Consider the following 16,670-nt stretch of genomic DNA (forward strand, 5'->3'; position numbering starts at 1 on the left):
TGTTTACAAACATTTTTATTGTTCGTTTTAGATGTCTACCGAGGCCTATAATGGATCTTTATTATGTATTAAAAGAATAAAGGAACTCCTAGATTTGGAATCTCTGCCCAATGGATCGGGCGTAGAAAAACCCCAAGAACCACCACACAAAAAAACCCGTGTACAGACGAATGACTAAATATTATATCGTTTCATTTCTAATGTTTATTGTTAAATGCTTTTGATTATATAGTTTTTAAATACAAATTAAGTAGAGTCTAAAAAAGGAAGTAATTGAGAAATAAATTAATTCTCTATGGTCATTATTTTTAAATCTTGCGTACAGACCCACAAGTATAAGTTGGCGCGTTGGGAGGGTGCTGAAGTATATTTTAGGCTTGCCAGACTAAAATGTTTCCAGATATTGTATGGAATTTCAGAAATTAAAAAAAAGATACATGTATGCATAATACGTATATATTGGAATTAAAGACGTATCTTATGGAAATTCTATAGGAATTTCTAAAAATGCCTTTAGCTAAGAGAATTTACCTCCAGAAAATAACTAAAGGTTTTTGTTGCTTCAAATATAATTTTATTATTTATATACATAAAATACAAGATAGTGGGAAAAAAATCAAATTAATAAAGAATACGAATTAAATATAAGTGTGATCAAACAAATGGAAGTTTGACATATCACCATTATCAAAACTTTCACTTTCCGTTGAGTCTGAGTCCGATTCAGTGTCACTATTAAGTGAAAAAAGGAATTGTTCATCGAGGTTTAGGCAATCACATCTTTTATCGTATTCTTCTTCTATACGGATGACATGGTCACAGTGTGCTTTACATTCCGCTGAAGTAATAGATTGAAATGCCTCTCAATTTCGGGATTTCTTCTTTGTCCCTTCCAACATTCTTTTCTGCAACCTTTCATTTAACCAAGCTCCAAATCAGCTCAATTAGGTTCAGGTCACAGTGGTACGGAGGCAACCGTAAAACCATTTTGAGTAAGAATTTGTCAATTTCGCACACTGGAGGCTTTTTATTAAATTTAACCATTTCTAAAAGTGCCGGTTTACGCATTGTAGGTAGGTACGATAAATTGTTTTCCAATAGCCAGTCGCTCAATTCTTGTATCTTGTTGTTTGGAGTGGGTGATTTATTTAATTTGATGCTATGGTATGGAGTATTGTCCATCACAATAATTTATGATTCCGGTAAATTTGGCAAGAGTTTCTCAACTAGCCATCTCATCGTGGTAATCACCACTTTTTGTATTTGATTAAAAAACCAAGGAAGCTTCTTTAACAAAACCTCCTTCACTGCCAGCATTTGCAATTATCCACCGTGTACCCAACGAAACATCTTTTAAAATTCCGGGTGTTTCATTAGATTGCCAACTCATTGAATATGATAACTAACTAACTAACCATCACGCCATTTCCCCGGAGGGGTAGGCAGAGAGGATAGAACGCCACACCACTCTGTCCTGGCACACTTCCTTTGCTTCCTTCACATTCATACATCTTCTCATGCACGCACGTCGATTATTCCGACTTTTCACATGGATGAATATCTCATCAAGGTATATGACTGGTCGTCTATCATCACTTATCAGATCATTTTTAATTCGAATAAAAACCGTTCCCTCTATGCAATGCTATGAAGTTCATTTCCAGAAGAATCATTCTTGAAGTTTTACAGCTTCCTTGAAAATAAATATTATTTCTCAGATCAATAAGAAGTTTAGGAATGGTAGGTACTTCCTATCTTACTATATAAAACTCTTGAATTTTTCGTCTGATGGCACAATCAAAGATTTTAAAGTTTTTTTTTCTCTTCCTCTTCTTTCCGGGAGTTGTTATTTTTGTTGAAGAAGCCTCGGCTTTAGTTCCTTCGAGAGCAATTCTCTGAGTAGACCGTTTAGATACACCTACAAAAAAAAACATTAGTTCTATAAAAAAATATGGATTAATAAATTTATAAAACACATTTACGTAAATACATTTATTTTATTTTTTATTTACTACATAAAATCTATTAAATAAAGTCTTTGAAAAACTAGAGTAATTAATCTTAAGGTATGACAACACCTACGGACCATAGCAGCAATGCGAGTATTCACCTTTTCAAATATAATTAATGGCCCATTAATTTTTAGTCCTTTCACAAAATGCTTTAACTTTTAGAATAGTCTCTCTTATACCACTTGTTATGACTTTCGGCATTGCTACAGAGTATTACTTTGGGGTTTGTTAGCGTCAAATAACTTAAACACAACAACAGTGATAGCAAAGAAGTCCATAGATATATCTCATTAAAAAATTGTTCATGGTTATGCCTTTGCCAACTTATACTTGTGACCACAGACTACAGATATCTTCTTGTGACTGCATGTGCTGTAAACTAATGATTACATTGTCTTATTCTTCAAGCTCTTGATTTTTTATGGAACTTAAAATATATCTGTCTAAGTGCTTTTGTTAACTTTTAATATAATTTTATTTTTGATGAAATATGTTTATGAAAGAGATTTAAGTATTTATAATATTTGGTAGTGCTTCATTAAAATTGCTGTGATAAAATATGTATATACACAAATTCTCCCAAATGTAATAAATTATATTATAGAGGGATCTCTAAACATGAGCAGTTTGCTCACTTGGAGAGGAAGTAATATGTGAAGTTATCCATTGTTATTTTTTTGTATTTATCAAAAAATATTAATTTGGCTGCGAAGTTACTTTCTATTCTAATGTTTTAGGTTTTAATGAAGATAATAAAAGTTGTATTAAATGTTATTTCAATATTGATAAATTTTAGAACACATCCAAGATGATATATTATATTATTAATTTTACATTTAAAAACATATACGTATTGATAAATTGATTTTGAAGATGAATAAACAGTTTTCTTATAGTTTCAATAAATGATACGGAGTTTTTGATCAACCGTACCAATATGTTATGAATTTTTGCTAAATGTAGTTATTTACACTTCACAATGTTAATTAGCTGTCAATTAGTACTCAATATTGATGTCATAAAATATTACATATTTTAACTGAATTTCCATTGTAAAATATAATACATTATACATGGCAAAAGTTTTAAAATGCAGTATTGAAATTTACAAATATAAAATAAGTTGAGATATTTCTTACTGAACAAAATAAAATAATAAAATATATTGATATTAATATATAAAACATCACTAATCAAAATTATAATATACGTAATAAAAAATTACACATGATTAAGAATAGCTTTGGTGAAAGAAAATAAACTTTTTTTTTACCTATAGAATTTGGCCCGTTTTTCAAAATGCCAAGAGTTAAAATAGTAACAGGATCCCTCCCATGTAAATAATTGCCTGCTACAAAACAGTTTTAGGTTATGATTATTACACAAACTTTTTACTGACCACAACTAATTTGATACAGTTTTTAAAAGTAAATTAGTTACCCTTCAAATTTGTAGAAAAATATTTTAACAAAAGATATTTACTTAAGTTTGTAAGTGAAAATTCTTGATGGAAGTTCATTGTAATGTGTTATAGAAATAAAAGACAAGTGATAATTTAATCCACAAATTTGGGTATTAAAGTATCCCTCGTCTTTTATTTCTATGAAAGATATTTTATTAAATAGTATGGGGTCAGAGAAATGGAAATGTAAAAATAGGCAAACTAGCTGAAATTCCATAGCTCATTCAAATATTTTTTCGAATGTTTGTAGCACTGATTTTGAAAATCTTTTGGACATAAATAAGACTAATATTTCATATTTCAATTGTTTTATTGAGTTTTATTTCTCCGAATTTAAACACTATTGTGAAAAGCATTAATTTAAATAGATTTTATCAATTCCTTTAATTTTTATGAAAGAATTGATTTCAATAAATTTAATTCATTTTATGGATTATTAGTTGATTAGCTTGTCAATATTTTTTTATTGTGACAATTTCTTTTACCTAATTTTAACTATGTAAGTAGGTTGTTTTTTTCCCCAAAAACTTAACACCATCACCTATTAATACATATAGACGCGCCCTGAGTCCTCAAAAATTATGACATTAACTGATGCCTAAATCCTCAGTGATGCCCAGCACGTATTTAGTTGTTCTTTGACCGTATGTGACGTGAGTTTGATATTTAGAATTAAAACCAAAATTCCTGCTTGTGTCGTAAAAACCGTTCAGATAAACATTGTAAATATAGTGGTGTAACTTTTTATTGGAAAGTATTTGTTTATAAGTCATTGACAATGCTTTAAATAATTAATATCTTAATATAAGAATCATTTATTTTAAATGTCCAACTACGCCTAAGGGTAAAAAAATAAAGCTCTTCTTTCTAACAGGGGTGCACTTATAGAAATACGATTTAAAAAATATAAATGTGAGTTAATATTATTTAAGCATTCCTCAACCTCCAGTAAAAAGAAATAAATGGGTAGAAATTAAAGGAAATAATCTGATTGGGATCCATAAAAACGAGTGTTGTTTAGGAACTTTTTTATATAAAAAATGAGTATTCTTCCAGTTTTTGTGGGATATGCATTCTCGTTGAATGCAGCCCTGGTGTAAATAAACAAACTCGGTAACTATGGGTTTGTTTTCGTGCCACTACTTTTAAAGATAATTTACTCTATAGGGCGCATCTATGTATTAATGTCTCTGGTCGATGCATAACACCAAGGTAGGGTGATGTCTCCACTTATACTTAACTGGGTAAATTATACTCATCACATATAGTTTATTATCATTTTTCTGATGAAAAATATGTATCAAAGCAAATCATGTAATGCAACTTCATAAAACAATATAAATACTTGTGAGTATTATTTATATCCAAAAGAGCCAAAGAGTAATTTTTAAATACCTAAATGTTTAGACTGATATTCTTTAATAGGGTTTATTAAAATGTTTGAGTAAATAAAAATAATTTTGCACCTAGCTAGTCATAATAGATGAAAATCTCAGTGTTAAATAATAAATACATGTATCCAAATAATATGTCAACAGGTGATAAACAAATTAAAATCCACGAAGTTATGACATACTTACTAGATATAATATTTTTTAAATAAACATTGGAGTAAATAATATATTATTGAAATTATTTTATATAAGAAATGTATATCAGTGCCTTAGTTCAACACAGTTTAGATTTTTTATAAGACTGCTTGTTGAGAAGTGAAATTATTTCTTATGGAACCGATAATTGAAATGAATGTTTAATTTCAGAATGAAATAAATAATTTCTTGAGAAATTAAATGCATATATTTAATGTTTAAGTAGCTTGCACAAACAAAAGTTTTGAACTCTGGCATTGGCATTTCTTTCTACATATATTATCTATATAATGTTTTTAGTTTGGATTTCTTATATTATGTTTTTAAAAAACCTCGGGACTGGGAAAATTGTAAAAAATATTAGAAATTATGCAATAGCTTGGTTGATACTTTATGCATATGCTAAAAAAATTAAGTGGCTGATTGAGTCATCTTTTCTGGTTGGAACTATTTTAGACAGCATTAAAAAAGTAAGATACAAAAGTTTTATGTTCAATGTTTGTTAACTTTTCGTAATGGGCACGTTGGGGAGAAATAAAAGTAAGGTCGAAGATAAAAACAACTAAAACACAACCATTATTAACTGTATTTTTTTAACTGACTCTTAAGTCGGTCACTTAATATTTTTTTTATCACAAAGTAAATTTTAAAGGCATATAAAATATGCTTTTATGTAAACATATACATAGGTAATATTATAGTAATTGGTGGACTCTGAATAATTAATTTTTAACTTAAGAAAATAGCTTTTGGGTGATGGTATGCAAAAATCAGTCAATCCGGTTGAAATTTTCAGCAATGTTTTGGAGGATTGACAACATAAAAATAAATGAGTAAATTGCGCTAATTTACCTCTATTCTTAATTGATCCAAATATTGTACAAGATCATTAAAAGCAAATTATTTATTTTTTTGCGTAAAAGTAGTAACTGATTCTACTCTTGGTATGTATTGTCTCTTGCACAGAAAAGGCTTAAATGTACACTGTAGATTATTTTAAAATCCAAAACGCAACAAATGACATATTTTCACAAGCTATAAAAAAATAATTTATGATTTAAATAAATAAAAAATATTTCATATTATTGCTTGTGATAAAGCGAGCGATCTCACACCAGTCCACATTGCTTGTGTAGGACCAAAATCCGACTCAATTTTAAATATTTTATATAAATAAATAATAATATAATTAAAAATTATTTTCTTATGTGTTTACTCAAAATTTATAAATTGTATGTAAATATTGAATTGTGTAATTAATTTTGGGGCCACCAAACTTACACAATACTTTTGAAAATACTCCATAAATATAATATTAGGTATAATCACTGTTCGTCCATTAATAAACTCACGTAAATAATGTTATTCTCAAACATGTATCCGATTAAATAATAGTTTTGTAATAACATACTTTAAATTGTAATACATATACCTATTATTATACGATTAGAATTTACTTTCTGTCGAAATATTTTAAGAGTTATAAAAAAACAGTTTATTTTGAGGGGTATAGAAATCATTTAGATATTTTTTAAAGAGGGAAATATCATATACCGATAAAAATGTGTGAAATAGATTTAGAAAATTTAATTGTATTTTCAAAATCAATATGGACGTTGTGGAAAGATGTATTTATTTGTAATTTTAAAAATAAATTTGATAATAAATACGCCCTCACGAAAACGCGACATGATTGGCCTTGACAATCTTATAATACACGACAGCCTATTTAAATGGTCACAAACAGTTCAAATTTATCTGAATCGCATCGTATTAAGGGCGTGGCCAATGCAATGAAGTGTTTTTTTTTTTTTTTTACTAAGTGTTTTATAGACCCTTATTAATTAATAATTGTAAAAAAGTGATATTTCCCTATTGTGTTTTGTTATACTCAATCAAGTAATCTTATGTTAAAATATTTTACAATAAATAAATGTTTGTAGTATGGCAACAATATTTTCATAATCTTATGAATTGATTACTGATTATTATTATCTAATAATGTATCTATATTAATGTTGTTGATTAGGGTACCAATTTTAGAAATATAAAACATACTATAAAGCATCATATTTCAAATGTTTTTATGGTTCGTATGGTAATTTTGTCTTTATGTAGGATGTATTTATTCCCGGCTTAAGGATCTTGAAAGATGTTGACCTAAAACCACCATAAATTATCTTAATAATTTGATTTAAAAAATGACAATATTTTACTGGCTAAAATAAATTTCAGATGTAGGTATTCAATTACAGTTTTTTTAAACTAAGTTGATGGTTTTAAAAATGCAATAGGAAATGTTCAAACATGGAGTAAAAACAGGTACAAAAAACATTGAGGTATAATTGAGATGACATAGAGGTCTCTTGCATGACATAATAAAGGGAAAGGCTGAGGGGAGGGAGAAACCACAGAGGACTCCCCCGACGGGAGTATTTAGGAGAAGTGTGCGAGGACTTACTACGCCTCATATGTTGAGCTGAAAAAGGCTGCAGAGAATAGAGCGCAGTGGAGGACGAGATGCGAGACTTTACTGCGAACCAGTCACCAGGATTGAGACTGCGAAGAGAATGCATATTGGGCATGCCTGCAGACTAATTTCAAATAAGGAAATTGTGCCGTGCAATACAGCAAGTAAGAAACTTACCAGTGAGAAATATATTATAATTAAATTATGAACATTTATATACCTAAGACGACACGACACTGATTGCTAAAGATGAAACCGAGCTAGCAGAAGCCTTCAGACGGATAGAGTTAGAGAGTGAGGCTCTGGGTCTGAAAATAAATAAAAATAAGACAAAGCTAATGATTGTAGACAGAGCTGGCAGTCTCCTAAGGACAAGACAGATGCAAGACCTTGAGCTGATAGATGACTTTGTGTACCTCGACTTGCTTATCTCCAACAATGGCAGTTGCAGACCTTAGATTGGTCGCAGGATTCAAATGGCCAAAGAAGCAATGAACCATTTGGAGAAGATTTAGTGAGTTCGAGGTATATAAATAAACACAAAAAAGCGGTTGATGGAAGCTCTGGTATTCTCCGTTTTCTTCTATGGGGCTGAAACGTGGACGAGAGGAAGAGGATCGATGCATTCGAGATGTGGTGTTGGAGAAGGCTGCTGCGTGTGCCTTGGACAGCCAGAAGGACGAATGCACTGATACTGGAAGAGCTCCATATTACAACTCGTCTATCAGTGGTGGGTTTGAGAAGGATACTGTCTTTCTTTGGACATATTGCTAGACGTGAGCCAGACAATCTAGAAAAGGCAATAATGTCTGGCCGAGTTGAAGGTAGGAGAAGCCGGGGTAGAATCCCATATAGATGGACTGACCAAATAAAGGTGACTACGGGGCTAAAATTTGACGAGTCAGTTCGTCGGGCTGAGGACAGACTGGAGTGGAACAGACTAATCAGAAGTGTTCGTGGTGATCACAATCCTCGGCATTGAGGGACCGACTTGGAAGAAGATACCTATGAAATACTTCATAAATATTTGAAAAATTAGCTAAATGACTTGTTTAAAGTACTGTGTAATATAACACATTAGGCCATTAGTCATCTTACTATGCATTGCCACAGGAAATAACTATTGGCTTTTAAATAAGACAGCGAAACTTCCTTATCTCTATAGTTACAAAAATAAGCTTTAATACAAGTCGTCGTCATAAATTTTATTGAAATTAAAACAAACAATAACTTAACAAATTACAACAGGGATGGAGAATACCTTAAATATGGAAGTCTAGGCATTTACAGGGCTTATGAACTGTCATTGGCTGGTTTAAGTGGCCACTTTATACACTGTGTAACATTCACCATTTTGCCTATGTCTGAACATCCATATTTCTTCAATTCTTCCATTTGTTGATTTTAGTGAAGTTAAAGAGCTGAAACCTTTCTTGTTGCGAAGAGATTCACCTGACTGAATTATTTCACATACTAGGCAAAAATGGCCACTTAAACCAGCCAATGACAGGTCATAAGAAAAAAAAAAAATAAAAAAAAAAATAAGCCCTGTAAATGCCTAGACTTCCATAATCCCTTATTTAAGATATTCTCCATCCCTGTTGTAATTTGTTAATCTTAATGACTCCCGAGGGGGTGAAATCCAGTCTTTTGTCTACAAACATTTGGACAAACTCAAATATTAAAAACAATAACATGTTTACATACCTTAACAGGTATCGACCTATATTATTAATAAGAAGGGAATTGATAAAATTCTTGAGGGTAAAATGCAGCATTCGTCTACAAAATTTGGACAAACACAAAATATTGTTAAAAATGTACTACCAAAATTTGTAGAATGCAAATAGGGCATTTTTAAATTTACTTTTATACTGAAATTTCTTGTTAACAGTTAATTTGAAAAGCCCTTAAAAAAGATTCATACAGTTTCTTCCCAAAGAAGACATTGATTAACGATAATACATTATTGGAGTCTTCTGTCTACGAGACTGACATCTCACATCATATTTTCATTATAATTTCCCGAAGTAACTACTGCCGTCTAAGATAATAATTTAATTATTACTCCAACTGTGGAGATTATATTACTATGTAATAAAGCTTTTATGTAATTGCTTAGAAAACATACTATATATTTTTTCTTTGAAAAAAAATTGTTTTATTTACTTTTGTTGTTCCTCTATAACGGTAAAAAAATATTTGAATTTGAGTGGTTGTATAATTTATGCAACATTTAATATTTCTTTAATGTTAATGAGGAGTTCAGAGTTTTTTATTATTTTATTTATTTGTCAATATACTATCAAACTAAGCCAAAAAATATTTTTACCTTTTGTATTATCAGCGCTATAAATTTTTTAAGTTTTGAAATAACTCCGCATGTGACGTCGCAAGTTCTCTTCGGTGAGTTCTGCTGATTGGTCAGTTGGCTTCCCGTTAACTGGAAATCTCTATCATCGGTTGATTCGGAAGAACTAGTGACGTTGTTTGAAGTAGTTTGTTTTTTTTTTTTTTCATTCATTTTTAAGAAACTTTGCCCAATGCATACGATTGCTTAAGAAGAGAATCATGACTGGACACCCAGGGGGTAGAAGAAGGATTGGAAGATTTAGGTTCAGGTAGGAGGATGACATAAAGAAAGATGCAGTACAGCTTCTTACAAGTTGCAAATTGTAAGATAGTGGCTGAGAACAGGCAGAGTTAGAGGCAAAAGTTGACGTAGGCTAAGGCTAAGGCTCGATTTGGGCTGTAGCACGACCGAAGAAAAAGATTATCAATATTTATTTAAATAACTTTTTTTACATCACTAAAGAACTATGTATTTCAGTCTCAGTTTTAGCATTATAATTCATATTGACAGATTAATAACTGGCTTAAAACCTTAGAGTATATACATCTGTAGAGGGATAACAAAACATTTTACCGATCCAATGTATGTTGCCTGTTATAGCGGACTCATTTTTTACAATCTGTTCTAAATGAGAGAAAAGGAGACAAAAAAAATCTGTGGGTAAGGTCCTCATTTTTTGTTTTGTAGTCGATTTTAGAATTTTACGATGCTCATTTTTTACGTACGCGGCCAGTATTGCTTCGAACTGTCAAACGCTCTGTCGGTATTTTGATGATTGTTTAACGTATTTAGTGCTAATAACATCAAAATTCGTTATGCCATGAAGGGATGTTCAAATAGAACTGGAAAAGGGAGAAAACGCTCACAGGCATTTATCAAATATTATAAATTTTCAAATGAATAAGTTTTTTGGTAGTTTTCAACATAAATGTACCACTATTTTTGTGCTATCATTTGAGCAATTATCATAGCATTTGTTTCTGTGTAATTCAAATACTGTATACATTGGATTTATGTAATTTAAATCATTTTTTTAAATCCAAATATTTCTTCAAATGTTCAAGACATGCAAACTCGACGACCTTTTACCGAGTCAACCGACATCTGGAAATAATTCTTTCTCTTTTTATCTCACTGAAAGAATGTGGAATTGTCGTTTATTGAATGTAACTAAAAGAGATGACAATACATCTGCGCCAATTTTGAATGGTATTTTTATGACCACTTTTTTGGGCGGCTCTTATAATTAAGACTGCCAGGGCTGCGCATTACCTTAAAATATTATGTATTCACTTAAATGTTATTTATTAGTGTAATCATTTTATCATTAAATTTATAAGCATAATATAGCTAATTAAGGTTTTTTTTTGGATTCCCCGATAGATGAAATAAGGCGGAATAAATGTCCCCTGAAAATAACAATTGGGTGTGTTCCAACCACTTTCTACCCATTAATTTGGACATGTATGATGTCATGAGAAGATGTATGAATGTAGAGGAAGCGAAGTCTAGATGCAAAGACAGAGTAATATGGTGTTCTATCCTCTCTGCCTACCTCTTCGGTGAAACGGCGTGATTTCTCCAAATCACCAAATTGGAAGTGGTATCTTAACTCTATCCAAAGATACAAGTTTAAATATAAAATTTAATAGAGATTACTGTTTTCAGTTCTCAAATCAAACAACGAATGCGGAAAATATTTTGGAATTGGAGACCCTGTTTAACCAGTTTTTAAAGATGTAAGTTACAACCTGCCAATATTTTAACAAATTGGTTAATTTTCAAACTCAATAAATTTACTTTATTGGAATTTTTCCTCGTTTATTATATGTAATTGCATATTTGTTTATAAAATTAATTTATGTACCGAATAATGTCATTTATAATGTTTATTATTGCTTACTTTTATTTATTAAAAATGTTTTTAGGAAACTTGTTACTAAATTAAAATAAAAGTTTTTATTGTACTCCCTTACTCTCTACCAATCTCTGTAAAAAATCGCCTGAAGTCGTGCATTTGTGACAACCCTGTTTTATAAACATCTGGAAACGAAAAACGTCTTCACTAAACAAACGACCACGCCCCCTTTTCGAAAATTCTTACAAACTTTGGAAGAGTACGGACTCTAAGATGTATCACATTTTAATTTTTGTGTTCTCACCGGGAATCGAACCCGGAACCTTCCGTGCGTGAGTAAAGCGTCTTGACCACTACACCACGGAGGCCGCCTTAGTGCTACATTGTAGTCACTAATTTTAATTAGCATTTATCAATTTATGTATTGATTGCTCGTATAGAGATAGAACAGTATAAACATTTTTAAAACAATAAGTGAAAACAAAACAGAGCAGATAACACAAAGAAATGCAGGTTGTCTGTCAAGACATAGACTGGCAAATATAGAAAAACATAAGGAAATATAAAGAAAATTGTAGATAGTTATTTTTTTCTAATTGTGCCTTGTCCAATTCAGACACCTCTTGATATTATACTCAACTTGGCTTATACAGAATGGTTCAGTATTTGGACCAGCTTAGAAGTGCGCATATTCCTTGTATATATTATTTTCTTATTGATCTGAAAATTTCATATTTCTTACCTCTTAAAATATTGCCCAGTTGGTTTATTCAAGTTTGGGTCGCTGAAGCTGGTCTATGTAGATATGAAGGAATGAACAGTAAGCATAAATTTGGACAGTATATTTCACATGTTGACCAGGAAATTCATACAAAATTTACAGACATGTTATTTTTAGTACTAAGTAAAATAAATACCTAGTAATTAAACCGCTTTTGAAATTCCCCCACACTGTTTAGAAGACCATAATTACATTTCCGTATTTTTATGAACACAATATTAATTAATTTAAAAGGTAAAATCATTACAAATATGTTTTATAAATAAAAATTACTTTTATCAACGAATGCAATACGCTTTACTTTATAAAAATCTATTTCACATGGGAACTGTCAAAATAGATGGAAAAACAATACGCAATATAAGTTGGCACTGAAATTTAGCAAGCAGAATTTAGGTAAATAACTCAATTATTAGACTAATTTATATATGATCAACTTTGATTAACCATTAATTTAATAACAGACTGAAGATATACACAGTTGATTAGTTATATTGATGTAGCGACACTGTCCACCGAAAACAATAACTAGATATCGGTTGTAACAGATCACGCGGTAAAGTCACAACATACAAACAAGAAGTCGAGATACAACATTTAAACATAGCAAAAAGAATCACTCGTGGCCGTTAACCTTGGCGTGGGTTGAAGGTCCATTACTCAGAGCAGCAGTCGGTCGGAGAGTCTTCTGAAGCACGTGCGCATCCGCTGGCTCGATGCGTTTGTAGTAGTGCTTTTTGGTTTCCACTATTTCAAAGCCAAACTTTTTATAAAAATCTATCGCGCCTTCGTTATTTACTTGGACATGCCTGGAAGTGAAACAAAGAAATAATTAGAGAGAATGCATTGTTATTTTTTCTTATTAGAGCAAAATAACTATTACTAAAATAAAACTTAATTATGAAATTGGTTATTGCAATTTAAATTGGTTTTTATTCAATTACTTATTGTCACAATTTTATTTAATTAGAGTTTGCCATTTATTTTTATTGGATTGGTAATTTTTACAAACTGTAGAATCCTGGCACTTCAAATAATATGAATCACAGATAATCAAAAACTGTGCTGATTCATTTTAGTAAAGAATAAACAGCTATCAACTTAACTGTGTATTTATAAGATTAATTAATTTAACCTTTATCTGCTCGCTAGGACGGCAAATTGGGCCTCTTTCAATATTTGCGCACATTCCTCTCACCACAATTCCCTATTTTGAAGAATTCTATGATTTTTTATAAACATTTTAGGCTAAAAATGTGTTGCAATGTTGTGTCTGAGTTTATTAGTCCTAATTATTTCAAAATACAAACAAAACAAAAAAAAACCATAACGGGGTAGGCAGAAGAAAGAACGCCATACCACTATGTCTTTGCATACAGACCTCACTTTCTCTGCATTCATAAATCTTCTCATGCACGCATGCTGATTATTCTGACTTTTGACATGTTCATCTTCGAGTATTTGTTGAATTTGGTCATGCCATGTCTTTCTCGGTCTTCCTTGTTTTCTGTATCCATCAACATTCGCATCGTAAATCCTTTTAGCCGTTCCTTCGGCATCCATTCAATCTACACGTCCAAAGTAACGCAGCACTTCTTTCTTGATTTTGTCGATAATGCTTGTCTCAGCCTAACATAATACACGAATCTCGACATTTGTACAACTATCATGCATATTTTTACCACATTCGCCCGAGAGATCGTATTTCGACAGCATTCAGCCTACTTTCATCCTTGTTTTTACAATTCCATACCCACTCCCATACATAAAGGTCAGCACTAGGACTCCATTGTGAACTGCTAATTTTGTCTCCTGCGACAAAAATAAATTTGACAAGGTTGATTTCAGTCCACCGTTCACCCTATTCCCGGCGCTCACCCTCTTTTCAATAGCTTTCTTAGTCTTCCCATCCCCAGTAAACATAAATGTACTTTTAATGATGCAGAACTCATAAAAATGATAAAATAAGATGGACGGCCAAATTGCTGTCCTAGCGAGCGGAAGTGTGGTTTAAGAATGTGCGAGCGGATGGAGGTTGATAATTGCAAAAGTTCTCTATAATTCTCATAAAGTGTTGCCATTCTTCGTGACTTTGCATAGGAAAAAGTTTTATGTTTAATTAATATTCCCAAGGAAATTTGGGAAAAACTCAGCATAACAACGCAATAATTTAGAATATAAACTAAAAATAATCAAAATGATATAAAATGGTGGTAAAATTTCAGTTGTAGGTGGGGATTTCAAATTGCCTGAGTCTACAGTGCGATCAATAGAAAAAAAGCTAGGTGAAATTGTTTTTCAAGCAAGCAATGGTTGGTTTGATCGGTTTAAATAACGATCAAACTTACATTGCCTTAAAATGATTGGCAAAAGAGTTCCATGAAATCGTTGATCGCAAATTTCACTTATCGCGTCCATGTCCAGAACGTATCCCCCGCGATCAACGGGTTACCTGTATACATTTTTACACTTTTACTTTTAACAGTTATGTACAAAAACAGAATTGCTCATTTTTTAGGATAATTTTAGTTATGACAGTTAGTGGAAATAAATAATGTGCAACATTTATGTAACTCTCAGAATAACAATTTTCATTTGTACATTGCTTATTTCGCCCAGTACCTAATTTATTTATTTTTTCGTGCACTGTTTCTGGACCAATATTTTTTATTTTATCAAAAAAGTTAACCAATTTTTTACATTTGTTCATACAAATAAATGTCATAATTGTAGGTTTAATGTTTCTACTTCTCTAATGGAGAAAGATGCCTGTGTTTACATGCATAATAATTAATAATAAACTACATGCAGTTTTTATTATTATTTGGTTAAGCAGGTTTTTTTTTTTTAAATTATAGGGCTCCAGGAACCATAAAACAAATCTGTACAATTCTGGGTATACTAAGCACGTTATTATGTTTTAAAATAGAAATGTAATTTGAATGGGTTTGATTTTTATTGCTTTGTATTGAACCCCTAAGTTTCCAAAATGCTAGGCTTTGTTTATATCATATTCGAGTCAGATCAGTTTACTAATATTCCATTAGAACACCATGACCGGCCAACAAATTAATAAGAATGGAGGTTTTATTATAATACGTGTTGCTGTAATGATCCTTTGTAATAAATGTAAAGAAGGAAGGAAGAAAAGGAAAGGTAATAAGATAAGATTCATAGCACTGACTACTCACAGAAAGATACTGTCAAAATTTCCATCTCGCTTGACATATTTTAGGACATGCTCTACCATGAGTGTCCCGATACCCAGTCTTCTATATGGATACAGGCATCCTAGTGTCATAATATATAATCTACGGGAGTTTTCTGATGTATCTATCCGACAGCAAACTGCGCCCACGACAATGTCATTGTAATATGCTAGTTTTGCCAACTCCCCAGCCTCCAAAACATCTTTGTAAAATTTGTCGTTATATGATACCGGAAAAACTACTGTGTTTAATTTCTTCAGTTGTTTAATATTATGTGGCGTGACATCGCCTAACTCCGTTTTAGATCTTAAATGCAAAGTAACATACAAATTAAAAAGAATTGTGAGGATAATTCGAGAAATAGGGTTATGGAGATAGTGACATTTCGTTTTGATGCGACTTTATATTGATGCGCTAGCACTATCGTTAATTTACCTTGTCATTTTAATCCAGGTTTACTTATTGTATTGCAGGTAATTAATTTTACCCGGGAAGCCTTTGGCAAATTTGTAAAATCACATTCGATAACTTAAACTACGGCATGTCCCTCAAAATTATTGGCGACCATGAAATAGGTGTTTACACATAAAATTAAGTATTTGAGATTGCCTACATTAGATATGGCAAAAATAAAATAAGATTAATGGCACCGAATGCAAAGAAACTAATATAATAATTATCTCATAGAAAGTAACGAGTAGTTTGCGAATACTTTTTTACTTAGTGGATCAATAAAGACTTGACAGTTTGATTTGAGATTTAGATTGCCAGTAATATAATAGTTTTCCCTAAAAAGTATCTACTTGAAAACAAAATCGATAAATTTTTAAAATTAGGATAAAACATACAAAAAGTATAAAATAACATTGTATTTTGTTGATTATTTGGCACTATTTTACATTTTCAATAATTTATCTTAACTGATCAAGTTAAAAA

At 31.1% G+C, this 16,670-nt stretch overlaps 2 protein-coding genes across 3 annotated transcripts in view; one reads left to right on the top strand and one right to left on the bottom strand.

The window, feature by feature from the left end:
* Positions 1-13,334, top strand: part of Hsl (hormone-sensitive lipase) — a 43,751-nt gene extending 30,417 nt beyond the window's left edge. For both annotated transcript variants that reach the window (XM_088226535.1, XM_088226536.1), the window contains one exon: positions 32-13,334. In XM_088226535.1, coding sequence (XP_088082661.1) covers positions 32-178 — 147 coding nt within the window. In that variant the 3' untranslated portion in view covers positions 179-13,334. The remainder of the gene's footprint in view (positions 1-31) is intronic.
* On the bottom strand, positions 12,572-16,306 carry san (Probable N-acetyltransferase san). Its single transcript, XM_088226540.1, has 3 exons — positions 16,170-16,306; positions 15,717-16,040; positions 12,572-13,334 (listed from the first exon to the last, which is right to left on the bottom strand). Exons 1-3 carry the CDS (start codon positions 16,175-16,177, stop codon positions 13,142-13,144), a joined length of 525 nt encoding a protein of 174 aa, XP_088082666.1. The 5' UTR covers positions 16,178-16,306; the 3' UTR covers positions 12,572-13,141.
* Positions 16,307-16,670: the final 364 nt, after the last annotated feature.

Source organism: Micrasema longulum, unplaced genomic scaffold (assembly GCF_059751315.1).
Source record: "Micrasema longulum isolate JH-2025_06_02 unplaced genomic scaffold, ASM5975131v1 h1tg000437l, whole genome shotgun sequence".
NCBI classification, from domain to species: domain Eukaryota; kingdom Metazoa; phylum Arthropoda; class Insecta; order Trichoptera; family Brachycentridae; genus Micrasema; species Micrasema longulum.